Raw genomic sequence first — 20,402 nt, 5'->3', positions numbered from 1 at the left:
CCCTGATGTACAAACTTCAAATTTTCCCCTTTATGAGGACTAGTTTAACAGTGAAAAACCTACAATTCTGTTTCTTATCTGTACTTTTCTTTATATATTGATTGAGGGCATTTATTAAATACCCTGCCACGCATTAGACATCGTAAAACTAGCGGAACTTCTCCCTCTCCCCCTCCTCTCTCCGAGAAGTCAGGATGAAGTAGCTTCCGGGCGACAGGGTACCAGCAGTAAACATGGCGGAGGAACTGCTGGAAACAGTGGACAGACTTCAGTCCCGGCTCCAGGAGAATCCGGAGCCTCGAAAGGTAACGACTTAACGGGTCGATACGGACAGAATCGATTGTTAGCATCGGCCGTTTCCCGAAATTAGACGGTGTGTGTCCGATGGGCAAACCAAGCCGCGGCCACGGCAGGTCTCCTGAAGTCGCAACCGTTTTTTAAATGCTGCGTTGAGGGCCACTCAGGGATTCTGAAAATCGTACACGTCAAGTTGCGTTCACCTGCTTCTTTCTTTGTTTTGATGTATAAAAGGATAGGCGTTTAGTAATAACAGCATCATCATCCTGTAGTGATTATGTAATCACCTAGTCTAGTGTTTGGGCTGCTCACTGAACATGTCACAGCTAAAGTCCATATAATCAATGATGACCACACCATTGATATTTAAAGTAATAATGAAAATAAAAAATATAATTTTCAGATATAAATTCATATGATTTCCTTAAATCTGCAACCTTAGAAATTTGTGGGAGCCCTAAATGGATATGTTTTCAAAGACTATTTCTTTTAATTCTCAGTAATAATGAATGGATTTTGATTGTTTTCTCAAAATCTAAAGTGCGTTTCTCATCATCTCATGTAGGTCTTGCACTTTATCCAAATTTAAATGATTATGCAATATATCCTACTGCAATTTACAAATCAAAGGAGGTGCAATATTTCTTTGACCTGAATTTGTTTCGAAATACCAGTTTAATACATTTTTGAGGTGGAGAGTGATGCTCTACACATCATGCAAACATTCACTTTATTGTTATTTTCCCAAATTGAGGAATGAAATTTATGCTGTCACTTTAAGATTAAACATAATCCAAGATTTGGAGAAAACAATGAGTTACTCTAATCACAAAAAAAAAAACGGATTGAAATAAGATGCATTGGCATATCCCTCCTGTGAGTATATGAACATTTAATGGATAAAATATACACAATATACAATTAAGATGAAATCCTTTATACCTTTAGCCATAAATTGTTTTTGAAGTACAGAGAAGCACATTCAAAAGAAGTAGCTTGGATTACCATCTGATGTATTTGAATATACCAGAGATCTTAGTTTTACTATTAAAATCTAATCATTATTACTCGTGATAAGCTGAATACCCTCATTTATGAATGCTTGCCAAATTTGTATGAAAACAGTGAGGCAGTGAAAAAGAAATATTTTTAGCAGAAAAAAATCATACATAACACAAATAATTCAAGAAAAATTGCAGATAAATTATACGAACACATTTTAAGTTTGATTCGCTTCCCTCAATTATTTTTTTCCGACAGGCTTTGAAGGCTTCATGTGAAACGTCACTATAATTACGGGCTTTTAACTTGTTACAACGTACTACTTTAACTTTAGCTTGAAGCTAACATTAACACCTGCCAGTCTGGTGTAATTCCTGCTCTTATTAGCTCCCTGTCCGTCATTTAAATGACAGACTAAACCCAAACATTTTCATCTAAATGCAAATCTCGAGGCCAGAGTAGCCGTTAGCTTTTTAGCTAACCGACGTTAGTGCGAAAGTCATGACAGAAACAGCGACTCCAGGCCTCCTATGCTCACCTGATTGTTGTTATTGAAGTTTATGAACAAGCCGCAAGCCACTGCAATGAAACGAGCTTTGAAAATATCACTACATTAAATGCGGATAACTGATGAATCTCAATGTCTGACCTCTCCTTTGTTTACTTTCACTGCTGTATTGTGGAGTGCCTCTCAAACACAAAGCAGTCAGGATCTGTGGGGTAGTTTGGGGTAACAGGAAATAGCTTACTGAGTTTTGGGGTCATAATTTCAATAAAACACACCGTGAAGTGATCCTACAGTGATATGATTAAAACCTGCTTCTTAACTAGGCCAGAGCTCCATTCAGTCCATGACGCAGGGTTGCTCAATGTTCCCAAGCTTCAGTATTATCACTGTTTTATGTATTCAGACATCAGGGTCAATAAAAAGGCCAAAGAGGGCCTCTCATCCACCCAGGTTTTAATATTCTCCTTTTTAAAGATATTTTTCATATACATAATCTTGAATGGTTTAGAGTGGTTCAAACTGAAACATGCAAACAAAACAGGCCTGCATTAGCTGGGATATCAGCTTGAAATTTGGCATTTTTGTGGTAACCACCACAAAGATATGTTTCAGCGATAAATCTAAGTGTATCGTGCATTTGTGCAGTAAGTATTAAGTAGGGCTGTCAGGAGAACTAGATTTTACACCTTGATCTGATACTAGCAAAACTCAAATCATGTTGTTGGAGCCATTCACTCTTTCAATCTAGATTATTTATTTCTATTTTGTTTGGGGAAGAGCCTTAATGATTTACTTAGAGTTTGCTAATATTCCTTAGAGTGTTTGAGTGTTGATTTGTGCTTTTATTTTGATAGACTGTAGTTTTAGTACCTGTTCACCACAGCCTACAGTCTTCACTAAACCACCCCTTACACTCATCCTACCTATCACATAGTTTTTCCATGTCTATGTGTTCCTGTAAAGCGTCCTTGGGTTTCTTGAAAGGCGCTATATAAATTCAAGATATTATTATTATTATTATTATTTAGTACCAGGTGAGATAGGACGGGTGGTCACCATGGAAAATGAATGTGTTTTTTTTTTTTTTCTTTTACTTGGAAGGTATGAGTCTGGAGCACACAAAGCACACAAAAGCCATCTGTTTGTAAGAAACCTTTGTGAATAAACAGTAGGTTCAATTTTGAATTTTGGGTTTGTTTGTCGATAGACAAGAGCAAATTGCTGCCTCACATGTCTAGATGTGTCTTGGCTCCATAGCAATAAAAACAGAAGTCCTAGTCAACCACTTCTGTGTAATTTGTTTTGATTTCCTGACATTATGAGAAGCCCCTGGCTTCAGACTTCAGATACCCATAAATACATGCAACATAGGGTTGTTCTAACTACAAAATTACTGGTTTTACTCAAAGCCAGTTACAAAAAAAATCCTGTAAAGCATGATGATAGTGCTAAAAAATGTGCTAAACGACATAAAAACACCAGCTTTGTTAATATCCATTCAGTCAATAAATGTAAAACCTTTTAGCATTTGCTTTAATGGAAAAATAATAAATATATACTGTACAATGATATTCTGTTGACAAATAAGATTGTTTAGCTCATGTGTGGGAAATATATTGAGAAATATTGACCATATAATTATGTCTCTTTTTTTTCAAGCTTTTAAAGACTTTGAAAAGACTGGGGGAGCTGCCGATGACTGTGGACATACTGGTGGTAAGGATTTGTTTATTACTTTCATATTCTCAGTTTTTGGCAGTAAAAAAGATTAGTGAATCAGGAAACAATATGAGCTCCTGCTGAACATTACAATCTGATGGACAAGGTTGGTATTTAAGTAAGGCATGAATCCCTGACTGATACCGTAAAATGGCGTTATGAGACAGTACTTGTGTAAAGCAGCTCCAAGCAGAGAATCAGAGATTTCCTAGGAACAAATATGCCTTGCACAGTCAGCTTTTTTGTCAGATATGGTTTATGACAATTATCAGCACAGTCTCAACATGTTTTTGAGGTACACAGATATCTTGCCTGCAGCACGCTCAGATATGATAACACGTAAAAGTGAGATCGTCACTGCAGCGTGAAATGTAGGAATAACATATTTCTCATGTGATATCAGGCACTAAAGTTAAAAATTCATGGTCACAAACATTAACAAAGACTCCTTGACTGAGGCTTGTGGGGGTAATTGTTTATATCTGACCCAGTATGATAGAAGAGGAAATGATTTTTGACTGTTTTATTCCCATGTAGGAAACTGGAGTGGGGAAGACTGTGAATTCCTTCAGGAAACATGAAGTAGCTGGAGAGGTTGCAAAATGCCTCGTAGCCAAATGGAAGAAGCTGGTTCCTCAGTCTGCAGACAGGTTAGTTTTGCATACATGTGCCCTGACATGCAAACAGTACCGACAAGATTATAAGTTCATGCTTTGATGCTGATGTCACAGTTTACTGCTACGAGGGCATAAAAGTGGGGGTGATAAAAATGCATGTGAATTATAAACTTACAGAAGTGAATCTCGGGAGAAAATTGTCAACAAAAGTCTTAAAAAGGCTGCATTGCTTGCCTGGTCTTTGCAGTACAGATGGTAAAAGGCAAGAATGGAGCAGTTAATTGAGATTGATTGATAAATTATGAATTTAAGACGATTAAAATTAGTTAATTAAGTGACATTTTCATCAAATTGCAAAAATTTACTCCAAACTAACATCAAATTAATAAATCAAATGATTTATCACTATGTCAAGATCCTAAAGCTTCTGGTTGTTTGTGACAAGTAACCAGTCTTTAGTCAGAGCCCAGAAATGCAGTTAAAACCATTTAACTGTCCTATTCAGACATCGACAACAATCTAATTTCTGCTTTTATAATGTTCATTACAGGTGCATCTAAAAAAAATAGAATATAATTTAAAAGTTGATTTTTTTTCCTGTGATTTACTTCAAAAAGTTGAACTTTTATAAAGTCTACAATCCTCTCATTCTAAGTGAAATATTCCAGGACTCTTTTTCTTTCAATCTTGACGATTATGGATTACAGCTCATGAAAATCAAACGTCCTTTATCTCAAAATATTAGAATATTGTAGAAAAGTCCAATTTGCAAAGGATTCCTGAGCCTTTATTCTTTCACTCTGGTTCAGTGCACATGACCACGATCATGGGGAAGAATGCTGACTTGACAAATGTCCAGTAGATAATTACTGACACCGTTCACAAGGAGGGTAAGCCACAGAGGGTCATAGCTTAACAGGCAGGCTGTTCTCAGAGGCTGTATCAAAGCTTATTCATGGAAAGCTAACTGGAAGAGAAAAGCTTGGTAAGAAAATGAGCACATGCAACAGGGATGAGCTCAGCCTTCAGAGACTGTCAATAAAAAGCAGATTCAAGACATTAGGGGAGCTTCACGAGGAGTGGACTGAAGCTGGAGTCTGTGGATCAAGAGCCACCACTCAGACCAGTCCAGGAAATGAGCTACAAGTGTTGTCTCCCTGGTGTCAAGTCAGTCCTAAACCGCAGACGTCATCAGTGTCTCACCTGGGCTAAGGAGTAAAAGAAATGGACTGTTGCTCCATGGTTCAAAGTCCTGTTTTCAGATGAAAGCAAACTTATCATTTCTTTTGTAGATCAAGGTCCCAGAGTCTGGAGGAAAATCAGAGTGGCCCAGAATCTACGGTGCTTGAAGTCCAGCGTTTCAGTTTTCATAGTCGGTGATGGTTTGAGGTGCTGTTGTTGGTCCTCCGTGCTTTATCAAGTCCAGAGTGAATGCGCTCAGCCATCTCATCATATTCTTTATTTTATTTAATTCTCAAGAATCATCGAGGATTCCCTCATTTACAACCATGTCTAGATACAACAGAGACACAACTAGAACAAATCAGAACAAGACACGAAGGTATGATCAGTAAAGACAGTTTTGTTGAAATTATTTGAGATCATCTTAAAATTTCCAAGAGAAATTAGTGAATCAATCTTCAGACTTTGTTGTTAATTGTTCTACATTTTAGGGGCACAAAAGCTGAACACAGATTTACCCAAATCAGAGTAAACCCTCGGGACCTGCAGCAGTAAACAGTCAGTGGAGCGAGTATTGTAATGTCCAGTGGTCCAGTTCAGCATAGATGTTAGATGAGAAGATGTACGTGCAATCAGGGACTTACAGATAAAAACATACAAGTGTTTATGACGCCTTTGAGCCAGACGACCAACTTTGTTAAACAGAATACAGTGATGAGTGTTGAAAGGATCCCCGGTTATGAATCTAAGAGCAGAGTGATAAACACGGCGTAGAGGCAGCAGCGTGTCTATAGACGACATCTCCATAATCAAGTATAGGCAGAAAAGCAGCCTCAACTAAAATTTTCCTTCAGTCAGGAGGAAAATTTGATTTGTGAAACCATTTACAGAGGCTATAGTCTTCAACGCACTGTTCGTGGGTGATCACCAGTCTTAGCGCTTTTTGATTCATGCCTTCCCCCATTCTCTCTTCCCATATTTCCTGTCTATTTTTAGCTGTCCTATCTCGATAAAGGCAAAAGGCAAGAAAATAAAATCAGACTGTTTCTCTTACTCTGGAACTGCTATAGATAGTAAAGGCTAACTACAGTTTTCCTGATAAAAAAAAATAGTAAAGCGCCTTTAAAGTTAGTGTTATGAAGACATTTCATTTCTAACAAATGTCTTTGAGGCAAATCCTTGACAGTACAAGTAGAAATGATTCTCTTATAGCTATTAAAGGTCCATTAATAGAGTCATAAGAAGATGGTGTTCTCATCCTCTACAACAAAGTCAATCCATTTTGTCCACTTCTTATTCTTGACAGAAATGCCATCTTTCCACTTCCTGGTTTTCTGCAGTAGTTTTCAAACACTGGGGTTTGGTGGCTCAGATTTTAACCATTTCCTTGTAGTTGTTTTTAAGAAAATTGCTTTCATGAACTTTTAAAGAAGGTGGAAGGTCATTAAACTAGCAAACCATCACGCTACTCCCCCAGAAAAATGGCGTTTAAATTCACTTTGTGTCCATTTCCCCCCACAGACCGACCAACAGTTACCCTAAAGAGATACCACGGTCACATGGACACTCAAGAGGGCCAGAGGGAGCCGGGGGAGGCCACAGACGAACCCGGGAGCCGTCCCCTGAAGAGGAGCCCTCCTACATGGAGGAAGAAGAGGAAGAAGAAGAGGAGAGAGATTATCATAGAAACTACTCGCCCTCGCCTCCTCAACACGAGCAGTACAGCCCTCCACAGAGAGGAGGATACCACTCGGACGAATACGAGAGCCCCGAGCCGGAGCCTGAGCCGAGTCCCCCTCCTCCTCCTCCCCGTAAAGACGTCCGCCACGCCAAACCAAGCAAAGAACCGAGCAGAAACCACAACCACGGCGACAGAAACAGAGACGAGGAGAGACGGCAACGCCACATTCAGACGAGTAGTGATAGAGGAGGAGGAGAGGGGAAGAAACGCAGCACAGACAGAGAGAGACAACAGAGTCCAGTACAGAAGTCTGCAAAACACAGCAAGAAGTCCACCACACATGAGAGTAAGAGGGAGGAGAAGAAGAAAGGAGACGATGGTGAGTTTGAATACTGAAAGATTGTCTTTGGATGAGGTTGAACTGTAGACTGATGAAAACACTGGACCAAGTCTGTGTAGGGAACAGGATCTGGATGTCATTTCAATATTTTCTGCTTTATTTACACATCAGCTAAAACCGACTTCATGTCCAACCCACTAGGACCCTAGAAGGGAAGGTTCAGGGTAAAAAGAAATCAGCAGGTAGTTTTCACCCTTGCAGTTCACCCCCAAATTTGGGGGGAATTTTGTTTAGATAATGTTTATGTTTGGAAAACAGAGATCATGAAATTGCATTTAAAGCTCATTTTCAACAAAAGTCATCGGCTTTAAAGTACAATAAATGAACATCTATCATTACAGCACCGTCTGTGCTGCAGAAAAGTGGTTTCAGTTTTTAATAGGGGATGATAAATGCATCCACAACATCCTGTTCTGACTGACAGAGAAACTGAAGGTAAAGATGGTTCGTTCTCTCACTGACAGGAAATCATAAGGTACAGTTTACAACAGTTTTGATAACTTTCCTAAAACAACTGGAGGTTTGATGTCCTGTCTGCCTAACATATAAATATTTCATGCTTTATGAACTGAAAAAATCAGACTGATAAATGGAAATAAATCAGTGGAGGAAGAGGTATTTGGATCTTTTATTAGAATAGCAATACTTTAGTGTCAGATTAAATTTTATTAATAAAATTCCTGGGTTCTATCTTCAGCCAACGGAAATGTCATAACATCAAAAGCTTGCTCAAGAAGAAGTTAAAAGCAGCCTGAAATGGTTAAAGAAAAAAATGGAGTTCCTCAAAAGTGTACTGAAGTCAGTGGCTTGAGTAAGTCGACTTTCATTACTGCATTAGAGTATCTGCAGTGTGAGCTGGCTGAAGGAAAGCTAAAAAAAAAAAACACAACAAGTAAAGAAGAAGGTTACTTGGCTTGTCAATATGCAGAAAAAAGAAAATGTTTTTAAGATCTGTGTTTGGATAGTTTAAAGTTCCCTTCAAACAGACATACTGATTCCATCCAGGCTGCATTGTGGTGTAGTGGTAAGCCCTCAGACTCGATTGCCCGTAGGTGTAAGTGCAACTCAGTGTCATTGACTGGAGAGCCCATCTTTTGTCCAATCCATGAAATTGATTTCCATCCATAAAATGAAATGGAAATGAGATTTCTTAGGATCCATTGTGTCCTCATCGTTCCTGTCTTTCTTTGTGTTTCAGGGCGACCCCGGGCGCCGAAGGACTCTCCATCCAAAGAGGAGGAAGAAGAAGACTTTGAGACTCCCACCATGTCCTTCGAGTCTTTCCTCACGTACGATGCTCCATCTGTGAAGAAGAAGAAGAAGGCTTCGTCATCGTCATCATCATCCACGTCACACAGTCGGCCAAGTCAGTCTGCTTCCTCCACGTCGTCATCCCATCACACTCGCACCCCTCAGCCTGCACCCTCCTCCTCCTCCTCTAAAGCCAACAAAGCTAATGGTACTCAGAGCAGCAAGAGGCCGCACTCAGGCTCCAGCTCAGCAGCAGCAACACCTGAGAAACGAAAGAGGGTAAGAACTGCAGCAGAAGGACAACTAGACTTGACAAAAATAGATCCTATGGGGAGTTTTTAGCTGCTTATGAAACCACCTTAAACTAATAATGATGATACCTCATAATAAAACCAGACCATCAGTGACAGAACAGACTATTTTTTTCAGGTTATTTGTAATCCCTGAAAAGGCTCAAAGTGACTAATTTTCATGCTGCAGAGACAATTTTTTTCATTTTCCAAGAATTCAAAAGCAAAGAGAAGCTGCTTTATCCACTTAGGCACCAAAATTAACTCAAATCTGAAATTTAATAGTGACGGTACAAATTTCCAAATGATGATCTAACAAACTGTTTGTTTGCCCATGTGTGTCACTCCAGCTGAGCCTGGTGTTGGTTTTAAAGGGCAACTAAACCCCAGGTTTGGCTGATGTTCATCTATCCTGGAATTTAAAAAAAAAATGCCTTTAGAATATTTGATACCTTTAGAATGCCTTACTAAAAACATTTAAGTCCAAAACACACCAGCGCCATCCAGTGCAAGATTGTAATAGTTTTGGATTTTTCATTAGTTTCTATTTGTATTTCGTTTTCACTTTCTGTGTTCGATTTTAGTTTAGTTTTTATTAGTTTTGTCTGCTGGTTTGATAGTTTAGTTTAGTTTAGATTTTATTTTGCAAAAATGCTTCGCTTTAGTTTAGTTTTTATCAGTTTTAGTGTTAGTTTTTTACAGATAGATGTCGGGGTTGAGTGAACGTCATACATTTTTGAAAACATGTTAAAACAGGCTACTCTTCACTTATCATTTTATTTACTTAATGATGACGTTTGAATACAACTCCAGACATAAAACTACCCCTGTGTGAAGTGTTAACCAATCAAATCGGTCAATTTTACACTCCCCAGACTTGGGTGTAGGTGCCAGTCAGTATGGTTGTGTCAAAGACTGAAACTAAGAATATTTTGTCTCCATTTTTATTTTTTTTAGTTAGTTTTGTAAGCACACTATACAGCTTTAGTTAGTTTTTTTTTTTTTTTTTTTTTGGTAAAACTTAGTTTTTATTTAGTTTCAGTTAACTAAAATGATTTTTTAAATTTAGTTGTGGTTATTCAGTTAGTTTTAGTTAACTATGATAACCTTGATCCAATGGACATCCAAACTATTGCGGCCATTATTTCCTTACAAACCCACACTGGTGGCAGCCAGAAGCACGAGGATGCAATGCGACATGAATCTTTCTACCAATGCTTTATTCCCGGTGCAGCTGGCGAAGTGTTTTCCTGTGAGATCAGCTGTTTTGTCAGTCTTAAAAATTACAGAAGAAAACTTACCCTGATAAATCAAGATGGTATCTCTGTATCACAAAACTCAAAACAATCCCATCAAGCACCTTTGGGATGAACCGGAATGGAGGTGCTAGACCTTCTCATCCAACATCAGTCCCTGACCTCATAAATGCTCTACAGAATAAATGGGCAAAATTCCCACAAAAACATTCCAAAATCTTGTGGAAAGCTTTCAATGAAGGCTGTTATAGCTGCAAAAGGGAGGGCAACACCATATTAAAGTACATATATTTGAATACAGTCATTACAGTCCCTACTGGTGTAATTGATATGTGGCTGAATACTTTGGTCCACATTGTGTAGCACACAGTGCAAACAAAGAAGTCCACTATTAGCAGCTTTTCTCCTTCATGCTGTGAAATTCATCCATAAAACAAAAATTAAACACAAGTTTGGCGAGCTGAGCTTTGCATCTTCTCATTTTTGTTGTTTTGATGGAGACCCCCCTGACACAGGAATCCACCTGCTCTGTGTTTAAGGAGTGGAATTTGTTGAATCAGCGTGGAAGAAAGTGTCAAAACAACATCCTACCTGTTGTTCTGATTTTCTACTGGATATCGGTGCTGCTGCAATTATTTTCATTACCTGGTCTCGGCTGAACCACAGTGCTGATATTCAGAGTAACATCACTCCCTCTCTGGTGATATCAGTTCAACATGTTATAACCTAAACGATAACAAGTCCTATTCAGAATATCAGTCATTCTTTTGTTGATTCCTCCTCCCTAAGAATTCGCTGTGAATGTTTAAATGTTCAACATTAGAGAGTCTGATTTCCTCTTTAAGCTTTAAGCCTTTATCAGGATTTCTCTCCAAGGCTGTGTTTGTTTCCTAGCAACATCATTTTAATTCTCTATCAAGGTTGAGCAGAACAGAGAGGAGCAGTGACCCTGTAGACCTCAAAGGATATAAAAAGGGTTTCTACTATCACAAAAGCTGTTTGATGCGATCTCTCACCACTTAAAACAGGATTAAAAACAAGTTCACATAACAAGCTGCTGCTACTGTAGCTGCACTTCTATTCTGTATTTCACAAACATATACAAGTGATATCTTTCATGTTATTATTGGAGGAAAAAGCGATAGACTAAATATTTAACTACATACTTGATATGATGGGAAGTCAGCTTTTTTCTGCCCTCTCTCTTTTTATTTCCTCTTACCGCATCTCTAAAGAGTTTCTAACTGGCTTTGAACCAACCCAATGTTTGAATACTGATTCCTTTTATATACCTATCACCCAAAATAGTAAACAAAAGCATCAAGAACAGAGTTATTATTTTTGTATAACTATTAAAGTGCCTTTTTTTACATTATTCATGAAAAAGATTGAATGTAATGTTTTGTTTTTGTATTTAGGTTGTTGAGGCGGTTCCCACTCTTCCTGATATCCCTCTGCCAGCAATTCAACCAAACTACAGACCGCTGCCCTCCATCGACGTCACACCGCTGTCTCCACAGAGACGGAAAGGTAACAAAATGTCACCTCAAGCACTGTCTTCAGACCCCCTTTGCTTTTTTTGTTCCCCTTATATTGAAGGTTGATGCTACTGCTGAAAAAAATCATTTTTATTCTCATTAATCTACACTCAGTACCCCATCATGACAAAGTTACAACAGAATTTTTGATTTTTTTGCAGATTTATTAAAACAAACATAACAAACCTAATATCACATTTGCCTAAGTATTCAGACCTTGTTCAGAAACACTTTAAATTTAGCTTGGGTTCCTCACATTTCTCTGGATCTTTGCTAAGATTTTTCTACTCCTTGATTGGTGTCCACTTGTGGTAAATTAAATCTATTATTTGTCTGTGGTGTCGTGTGTGAAGAGAGATCTTGGTCTCTCTGATCAGCTTTGAAGATGATCAGAACTTGAAATCATGAGTAATAAACATGTCCAATACCAGAAATCCTGGTGTGCAGGGGGAAAACCAAGGGAGTTATTGATACTGCACATAGAAAAAACATAAGTTCCTTGTTTGTTTAAAAATTCCTGGTCAGTTGAGCTGATTCAAAGCCTAAAACGACCAGATGTAGAGGAAAATCTGATATCTGACCACCTCTGTGTATTAACATACATAATGCACTTGTATCATGAAGTTCCTTTAACTATGTTCTAAAAATATATGTATGACCTGGTTTCAGTCATGTGAATTCAGTGCATCGTGACACTAGATTCCAAGTTAAAGGAAGAAGTAGTACGAATTCAGATCTAGCCATAACCCATCAGTACATCCTGATCTCCTCTTTGTGTCACACTGACCGACTCTCCCCACTTTCAGTTCCTGCCTACAACGACGAGGAGGACGCCGGCTTCACAGGGAAGCGGTTTAACTCAAAGATGGTTGTCTACTCGGGATCAAAAACGTCATATTTACCCAAGATGATGACTCTGTATGAGCAGTGCATCCGTGTGCTGCAGAACAACATCGACTGTGAGTTGACCGAGGCTCATACAGATAGCTGCAGCATTCTCTGAAGTTTGTAAATGTCTTGTCAAACGTCCACATTGTGTTGCTTTTTTTTTAAAATCTCATTTGGATTAAAGAAAAGCCACGCAGGTGTCACTGATACCTCTCTGCTCTTTCAGCTATCGCTGAAGTGGGAGGAGTGCCGTTTGAGATCCTGGAACCAGTACTGGAGCGATGCACGCCAGAACAACTGTACCGCATTGAACAGAGTAATCAGGTAGGACACACAAGACAAACTGTTCACTGAAACACAAACTCTCTTGTTTCTAAAGCCCCTGTTATACAAAACCACTGACCTTTTCTAGACAATATCAGGACATTTGGGTCCTGTAAGTCCAAATTGATGTGTATCACAACTTAAAATACCCCTGGTAGGAGGAGTAAAGATGACTGTAATAGTGGCACATGACATTCTACCTACTTTCTGCTTGAAAAACTTCAGAGCCAGTGAAATGTGCCAGAAATCCAAACTCCAAAGGAGAAAGTTAAGCTCTCCAGAGAAACAGTCACAAGAATCTTCATCACTGCATTATTGCATTGCAAAGTGGCTGCTTGCATTGTGTAATACAAGCAGCCACTTTACTGCTCAATATGTTCTGAGATTTATGGCAGCACAGACCAGACTGATGGGGCTGGGATTACTTTTTTACTGTCTTTTTGTCCTAATTAGACTAAAAACTGTTACTCCTGACCATTTTTTAATGTAATGTGTATTTCTTTTCCTTTTTATTTCACTGTCATCAAAGCCGCCAGGAAATGTGAAGCATTTCTACAGAATTTCTTTTACTGAGATACTTTTAGGTCTTCAAAAGAATTTACAAAAATGTAAATTTACAAAGTTTTACAAAGTTTTACAGGTTGACGAACCTTGTATGGTAGTGCTACAAAGAACAGCCTCAGTGGTAAACTGGAGGATGTTGCAAAAATCACCAAGACAGTCTGGCTGCAGCCCTTAGACGCCACCCTTTTGCAGACCACTACTGTGAGACTCCGCCACTGTCGAGGCAGAAATACACCCTAAAACTTTGAAAATATGATTAGATTAAACTCTAGTTAGCTTTAGGGTAAGGGTCAAGGTATGGGTAAGGCTGCCAAACATGAAAAATAGAAAACTTGATCTGCAAAACCTGTTTACAAAATGTTTTAAAAAGCTGAGTAAACAGTCTGCTTACAGGAACAAAGCTTATCCTCTAACGAAGCTAATGTGATTAAGGCTAAAGCTAATAAAGCTATGTTAGCTACTAAAGCTATGTAGGTAATGTAATTGAAGACTTTATACCTTTCACAGTTTTGCAAATCTCATAAACCAGTATTTTTAGTCACTTGAAATAACTACATAGCTAACAAAGCTAAGCTAACAAGGCTACTTTAGCAGTGTTAGCTTATGCTACTTTTGCTAAAGCTCACTTAGCAATGCTAGCTCTGTATCTACATAACCTACACATCAAGCATAGCTTTTTTAGCACATCTGCTAAATCACAAGCTAATGTAGCTACATGAAGTGTATGTAGTAATGTTAATTACATAGCTAACGTAGCTACATTAGCTTTAGCTAAAGCTAATGGAGACTAACTGAACCACTGCTCTTGTACCTATTTCTAGCTGAGGTCTATACATGATTTAATCACGGATAAGACCTCTGACCTTTCTTTTGTTTTATTTAGGAAATGCTGCTCAGCCTCTAATGTTTCCAATGTGGTTATTTCATTAACGTAACTGCCAGACTTAGTACAAATAAAGTTGATTTTTTTTTATACACTACTCAAATGGCACATACCCATAAATGTTGTACCTGCAAATTACATCTCGACTGTCCTGACAACATTGGTGTCTCACAGTACTGGTCTGCAACAGGGGGCATCTGAGAGCTGAGGTCTGCAGCCAGAACCCTCTCAAAATCAATTAAGTAATGTCTTGATTCATCAGATTATATTATTTGAGGCAATTCCTCTACTTTTTATCTTTTTGTAGGTTTTTACTTTGCATTCATATTTATAAGGAAAAAAGATGAAAGGATGTCTGATGAAAGTCCTAAGTGGACAGGCATCTTTACATCATATTTACTTATTTACTCTACTCATGATAATGAAGTATTATGCAATGAAACATGTACAGTTGTTTGTTTTTTTACATATTCAGTTCAAAATTGGTAAAATAAGAGGAGGTAACACATGTTTGTACAGTCGTGGCACAGCGATTTAGTATCTGATCTTGTCTGTTTTAACTTTATGTTATCTTGACCCTCTGTTTATATGAAGATCACTCAATATGCCAAACAAAAATCTTCAGAAAAGGGGACAAAAAAAATTCAACGTAACGATCAAACTGTACCAAATCCTGGAAATACCGACGTCTCTTTTGTTCTTGTCTCAGTGGTTTACAGAGGACTCTGACGAGCTGTGGATGCGTCACTGTCAGCGGGACTTTAAGCGAGAGTCTCCTCAGGAGTACGAATCCTGGAGAGAGCTGTACCTTAGACTTCACGATGAACGCGAGGAGCGGCTGAGGATGCTCACTCAGCACATTTCCGCTGCACACGCCAACAAGCCAAAAGGTCTGAAAAAGATTTAATGACTAGAGGTTGAAAGTCTTTACAATGTGATGTTTAGAATGAGAATAACCCCTCTTTTTACGTTAATATGATGGATGGATAGGGGGCTTTATTGCTGATGGATAGATGGATGGATGTACTGTTATACTGATGGATGGATCTAGTATTATAGCAGTAATTTAAAAATGAAAAATATTTGCATTAAAGAATTATACAGTTAATGAACACTACGCACTTATAATAAAGCTTACTTTAGAAGTAGGTAGTGGTGTTGATGTGCAGTTTCTGTCTTCAGGTTCTCATTAGATTAGTTGCTGATTGTTTGACATTAATCAGCACAAGAAAAGCTGCAACAGGATCATGAATACCAAACAGATGCTGATTAATATTCAACTTATCAGTACCTTAGTGAGTTAGACTGTTGTTGTTGTGTTTGGTCTTGCAGTGAGGACGGCTAAGATAGCGTTTGTGAATTCTGTTGCGAAGCCGCCACGGGACGTCCGCCGCCGACAGGAGAAGTTTGGCACCACAAGTGGTTCATCTACAGCAGCATCCACTGCAGCAGCAGCTCCTATCAAGTTAGTGACACTCTACCTCTTAAAATGTCTGACGATTATATTGATATTATTTTATTTTTTTGTTACTGAAATGAAGTAACAGAGATCTTAATGTCCCCACCTTTACAACTGTGAGGAAGGACAGCTTTTTCTAATTTCAGATTTTGTCAAATCAGTCACTGACTTTAGTTTGAATATTGATATTGGTGTAGTTTCCAGGGAAACACCGATTGTTATTGTGAATTTACTCAGGTGTTTTGTGGCAAAGTAATTGAGAGTTAGTGAAACCCAAAGGAGGCACTTTGCTGTGATTATGTGAGGTTTAGGGAATGGGATGAACTTCATTATTTCATTGGTTGGTAGCAGATAACTTCATGTCACAGCGAAGAACTCCAGATGAGTGGCAGGAAGTGATTTCACTTAGAGAAATGCTTTTAAAAAGCCAAAAATTTTTGCCAACTGTTCAAATTTCAGGGAAAAGAACAAGCTACTTTTGAGTCCTGGCAGTGATGACGCATGCTGAGAAAAAAGATCAAAAAGCTCACTGAGAAACGACAGCAGGGACAGATTAAAGGATCAGTCTAAAGCCTGGACGAGCGGAGTCAGACAACTCTGGTGTATGGTCCATTTCTACAAAGTGGTCCAGTTTGGTTCAGTTGCCTATGGTTTGCCACTGTTTAGCAAATTAAATCCTAATCTTACCCGTGTTTAAACAGACAACGCTACCCAGCCTCACCCACAAACCTTATGTGAGCCTGTGTTCTTTTATTTTGCTGTATATTTTATAAATTACGTTTTTGGAAATAAATCTTAAGTCAACAGTTTCCCATCCCTACTCCTCTTTTTTGTTACTTCCCCTGAGCCAGGTTGTGACAACTGGGGGCTCATCTGGTACATAAACCCAGAATGTCTTGCATAGTCTATCAGCATTTCCATTGTGACCAAATGAGGAATCTTTCATTTGTTTAAGGGGCACAGCTAGCCTCTTAGCTCAGTACAAGGCTCCTCAAAACTCTTCCATTCGTCTGGCTAGATGATGCTGGATGCTAGCAAGTCTGCAGGACTGAGTAATTTGTGATATCAGTCGCCTCCACGCCTAACCCCCTTTTGGCAGTCATGCATCATTGACTGCTAACAACCTATTCTCTAACTTTTCAGGATACCCCGTATCAGTGAAAGCTTTAGCTCATGCACATTGTTTATTTTGTACGTTATAACTGTGTAACATGTTTTAAAACCACAGGAGAATAGCTTCTCATGCTTTTCTATGGAGGCCTACTAGTCAGATGTCTGATTACATTGTGTAGCTGCAAGAAATGTTTTTGTCTCGTGGCATTTGAAGGCGGAGCTTAGTAATAAGTGAATTAATCCACAGTCGATTTTAGGACCTTTCAGCTCTTTTCTTTATTTTAAATGAATCCATCTTGAAAATCATTTGTGTTTTCCTTGTCTTTTCAGAATAAGACCAGCTACCACAGACTACCATGGTGAATCAAGCCGCTCCTCCTCCTCGCAACACAACGCTCAGCCCAGCTCATCTCGCTCCTCAGCACCGAGTGGAGGAGGAGGAGGGGGAGGGGGAGGGGGAGGAGGAGGAGGAGGAGGAGGAGGGCATGCTGCCCGGGACAAACCACAGGTCAAAAGTGAGTGAGGTGTTTTAAATTACCTAGCAGCAGATTTTCTTTCAAAAATATGTTGTAAAGCTCTTTAAACATTAACAAACTGTTTGTCTTCTTTCTCTTGCAGAAATCGCCCCCATGATGGCCAAAACTATCAAAGCTTTCAAGAACCGATTCTCCCGACGATAGTGTGAATGAGGCTGAATGTATTTAATGAATTCCAACTGTTTTTAATTTAAGTTTTAAAAAATGACCTGAAAACCTGCAGACATATACACATGACATGATCTCCACCTGCCTAAAACCCCTATGGACTGAAAAGAATTGGTGGATTTTTAAGAAAATTTAATTTAATTTAGTAGGTGGCATTTGTTTTACGGGTCCATAAATAAGTATTTAAATCACAAATTACTGTCACTGGGTGTCACATCTGAGCACTCACTTTTCAAAGGTTTAAAGGACACGTGCATTCAAATGTAGTCTGTTACTTTTGTTGCTTTTTAGCAGATATTTTACAAGGAAAATGATAAGATTTGCCCCCGTTTCATGTATGTACTCTTAATATGAAGCTACAGCCAGCAGCATCTTAGCTTAGCTTAGCTTAAGCATAGAGACAGGGTTAGCCTAAACAATATTATCCATCTGAAACCTCTAAATCTCCAAACATTTGTTGAATTATTTGAAACTATAAGCGTAGCTACTTGTTGACCAAACCGTTGGCTGCAGGAGCAACTGGCAGTTTCTAACAGTCAGATGTTTCTACATAACCTCCTGTACCACAGACTGTAGTTATACTACACATAGCTAACTAAACATGTTAGTAGGTGAGGTTTAGATTTATTAGGGCACTGACTTTGCTGCTTGGCTAGCTGTTCCCCTTTGTTTCCATTCTCTATGCTAAGCTAAGCTAACTGCCTCCAGGATGTAGCTCAGTTTTGATTGATTTTCTGCTCCAGTGTTTGGTAAACAAGCAGGAATATGTATTTCTGAAAATATCAAACTTTCCCTTCATGGTATATGAAGTTAGTTTCTTTTTATTATGATCAAATGACACTACATGAGGTAGAAATGTTTGTTTTTTATTTTTACTTTTTTTGAAAGGCATGCGTGGTCTACAGTGGCATTAAGATTCCAACAGAGACATCAAAGAGTCGGTTAAAGACCTTTAATTTAAAAAAAAACAAACATGTTTTATCACGTCTTAAGCAGTGATTCTTTTATTTTAATGTGTAGGGATGAATTGCTATCAGTGACTCCCTTCCCCAAGCACACACACACAGGCACAACGTAGACTTGTTTTAACCCTCGTGTGGCTTCAGATCATGTTTTCCTGCTGTCAAATGTGTGTATCTTTGTTTATATCTGCTTCACTGTGACTAAAAAGTTTGAGCAAGGGCTGATGAGTCAGTAGGAAGAAAAACGAAGGAAAGAGAGAACAATAAGGAAGAGCTTAAATAGGAAGAGAGCAGCATCAGTCCACAACATTGATGAAATGTATTTATTTTCAACACTGGGACCTGGTACCCCATGAAACGGGCCTGAATGAAAGTAGATTCAAAATTGTAATTTTATTAGATTTTAATAAATGTTATATGGTCATTTTTATTAAAATTGACTTTTGCCCTTAAACCCCTTTGTGTGTGGTGGTTTTTATCATACAACATAAATATTATGCTTTACAGAAATCTAAGAAAATGAACTGTTGATAGATGGTGTGTCCATGACTTATTTAAGGTATTAAAGGTAAACTTCCATTAATTCTAGATTCATTTTATACAAAATGAAACCTTTCCAGACTTTATTGTTTACAGTTTAATGTGGTGATTTTTTAAAATCAAATTAACATGTACTTAAATATTTTGTAACTCCAGTGAAAGACTAACAAACTTTTACTTTGCGACATTAGCTAAAGGCGGTTTGCGACATCATTGTCGTCTGGTGGCAAGAGATGTTAGCCAATCAGAGAACACATCACGTGTGTGGTGTTTTGCTGTTCATTCTGTAAAGAGATACTGAAAATGACTTCCTGTGAGTCACTCCTCCCTTTCAAAATAAAACACCAAAAGGGCATTTTATATGCATTTGGCACACAGTAGGGATATGTTAACCCATGATTAACCCTCACATGGTGGATAAAAGCTATTATTGCCATCAAAGTCATACCTGATCATAAATGTAAAATATGTATACATTTCGGGGATTTACACTCTTTAAATGTCAGTTTTAGTTAAAAAAGTGACCCTAACGTTTGTATCATAACAAATACAACATGGCAAATAACATGTAAAGTGAATTTCCTTGAAGGAGACTATGAACAAAAACTTTGATTTTAAGGCATTTTATTATAAAAAGATTTAAATAAATTGTTACACTCAGGGTGTAAGTACATAGCAGTAAAAACACAACACAACCGCATTTTTTTGCATTATTTTTAAATTAAGATCAGATATGATCATAAGTATAAAATGTCTATTCATTTTGGGTGATGACTTAACCCTTTCATTGCCAGTTTTAGTAAAAACCACAAAATATCAAATATCTTTATATACATGCAAATTTGATTCCATTTAAGGGGGTTATCACAGCCTTAATTATGATGATAACAACCAACAACTTTTATTTTTATGCATTTTTTATGTGTCTGTTTTGCCAACTCACATTAAAACTTTTTATTTTAAGATACAATTTTTTCAGAAGGTAAGGCATGTGTTTGTAGTTTTTAATCTGTTTGTTTACTTTAAGATTTCTCTTCATCATGTCAAAGTTCGTACACACTGTAGTGCTTTATTGTATTTTTAAATGTATATTTTACCCCTGTAGATATGTTGCTTTTCGATCCAAGGGAGAACAGCTGTGCTAAAGGGTACAGCTGATGGGGATCATAATTAAATTAACAAATCTATGACCCTCTGGAAATGGTTCCATGACCCACTTTTGGG

The 20,402-nt window shown here is 38.1% G+C and overlaps 1 protein-coding gene across 1 annotated transcript; it reads left to right on the top strand.

Annotated features, from left to right (window-relative positions):
- The first annotated feature begins 174 nt into the window (after positions 1–174).
- Positions 175–19,086, top strand: eloa (elongin A). The gene is made up of 12 exons (XM_041809768.1): positions 175–305; positions 3,467–3,523; positions 4,064–4,176; positions 6,847–7,385; positions 8,605–8,936; positions 11,622–11,733; positions 12,548–12,700; positions 12,856–12,953; positions 15,110–15,290; positions 15,733–15,865; positions 17,303–17,487; positions 17,591–19,086. The coding sequence occupies exons 1-12, from the start codon at positions 234–236 to the stop codon at positions 17,650–17,652; spliced, it is 2,037 nt and encodes a 678-aa protein (XP_041665702.1). The 5' UTR covers positions 175–233; the 3' UTR covers positions 17,653–19,086.
- The last annotated feature ends 1,316 nt before the right edge of the window (positions 19,087–20,402 follow it).

This window comes from Cheilinus undulatus, linkage group 16 (genome assembly GCF_018320785.1).
Source record: "Cheilinus undulatus linkage group 16, ASM1832078v1, whole genome shotgun sequence".
NCBI lineage: Eukaryota > Metazoa > Chordata > Actinopteri > Labriformes > Labridae > Cheilinus > Cheilinus undulatus.
Note: the sequence above shows the minus strand (reverse complement) of the source record. Positions and strands in the feature narration are given on the sequence as shown.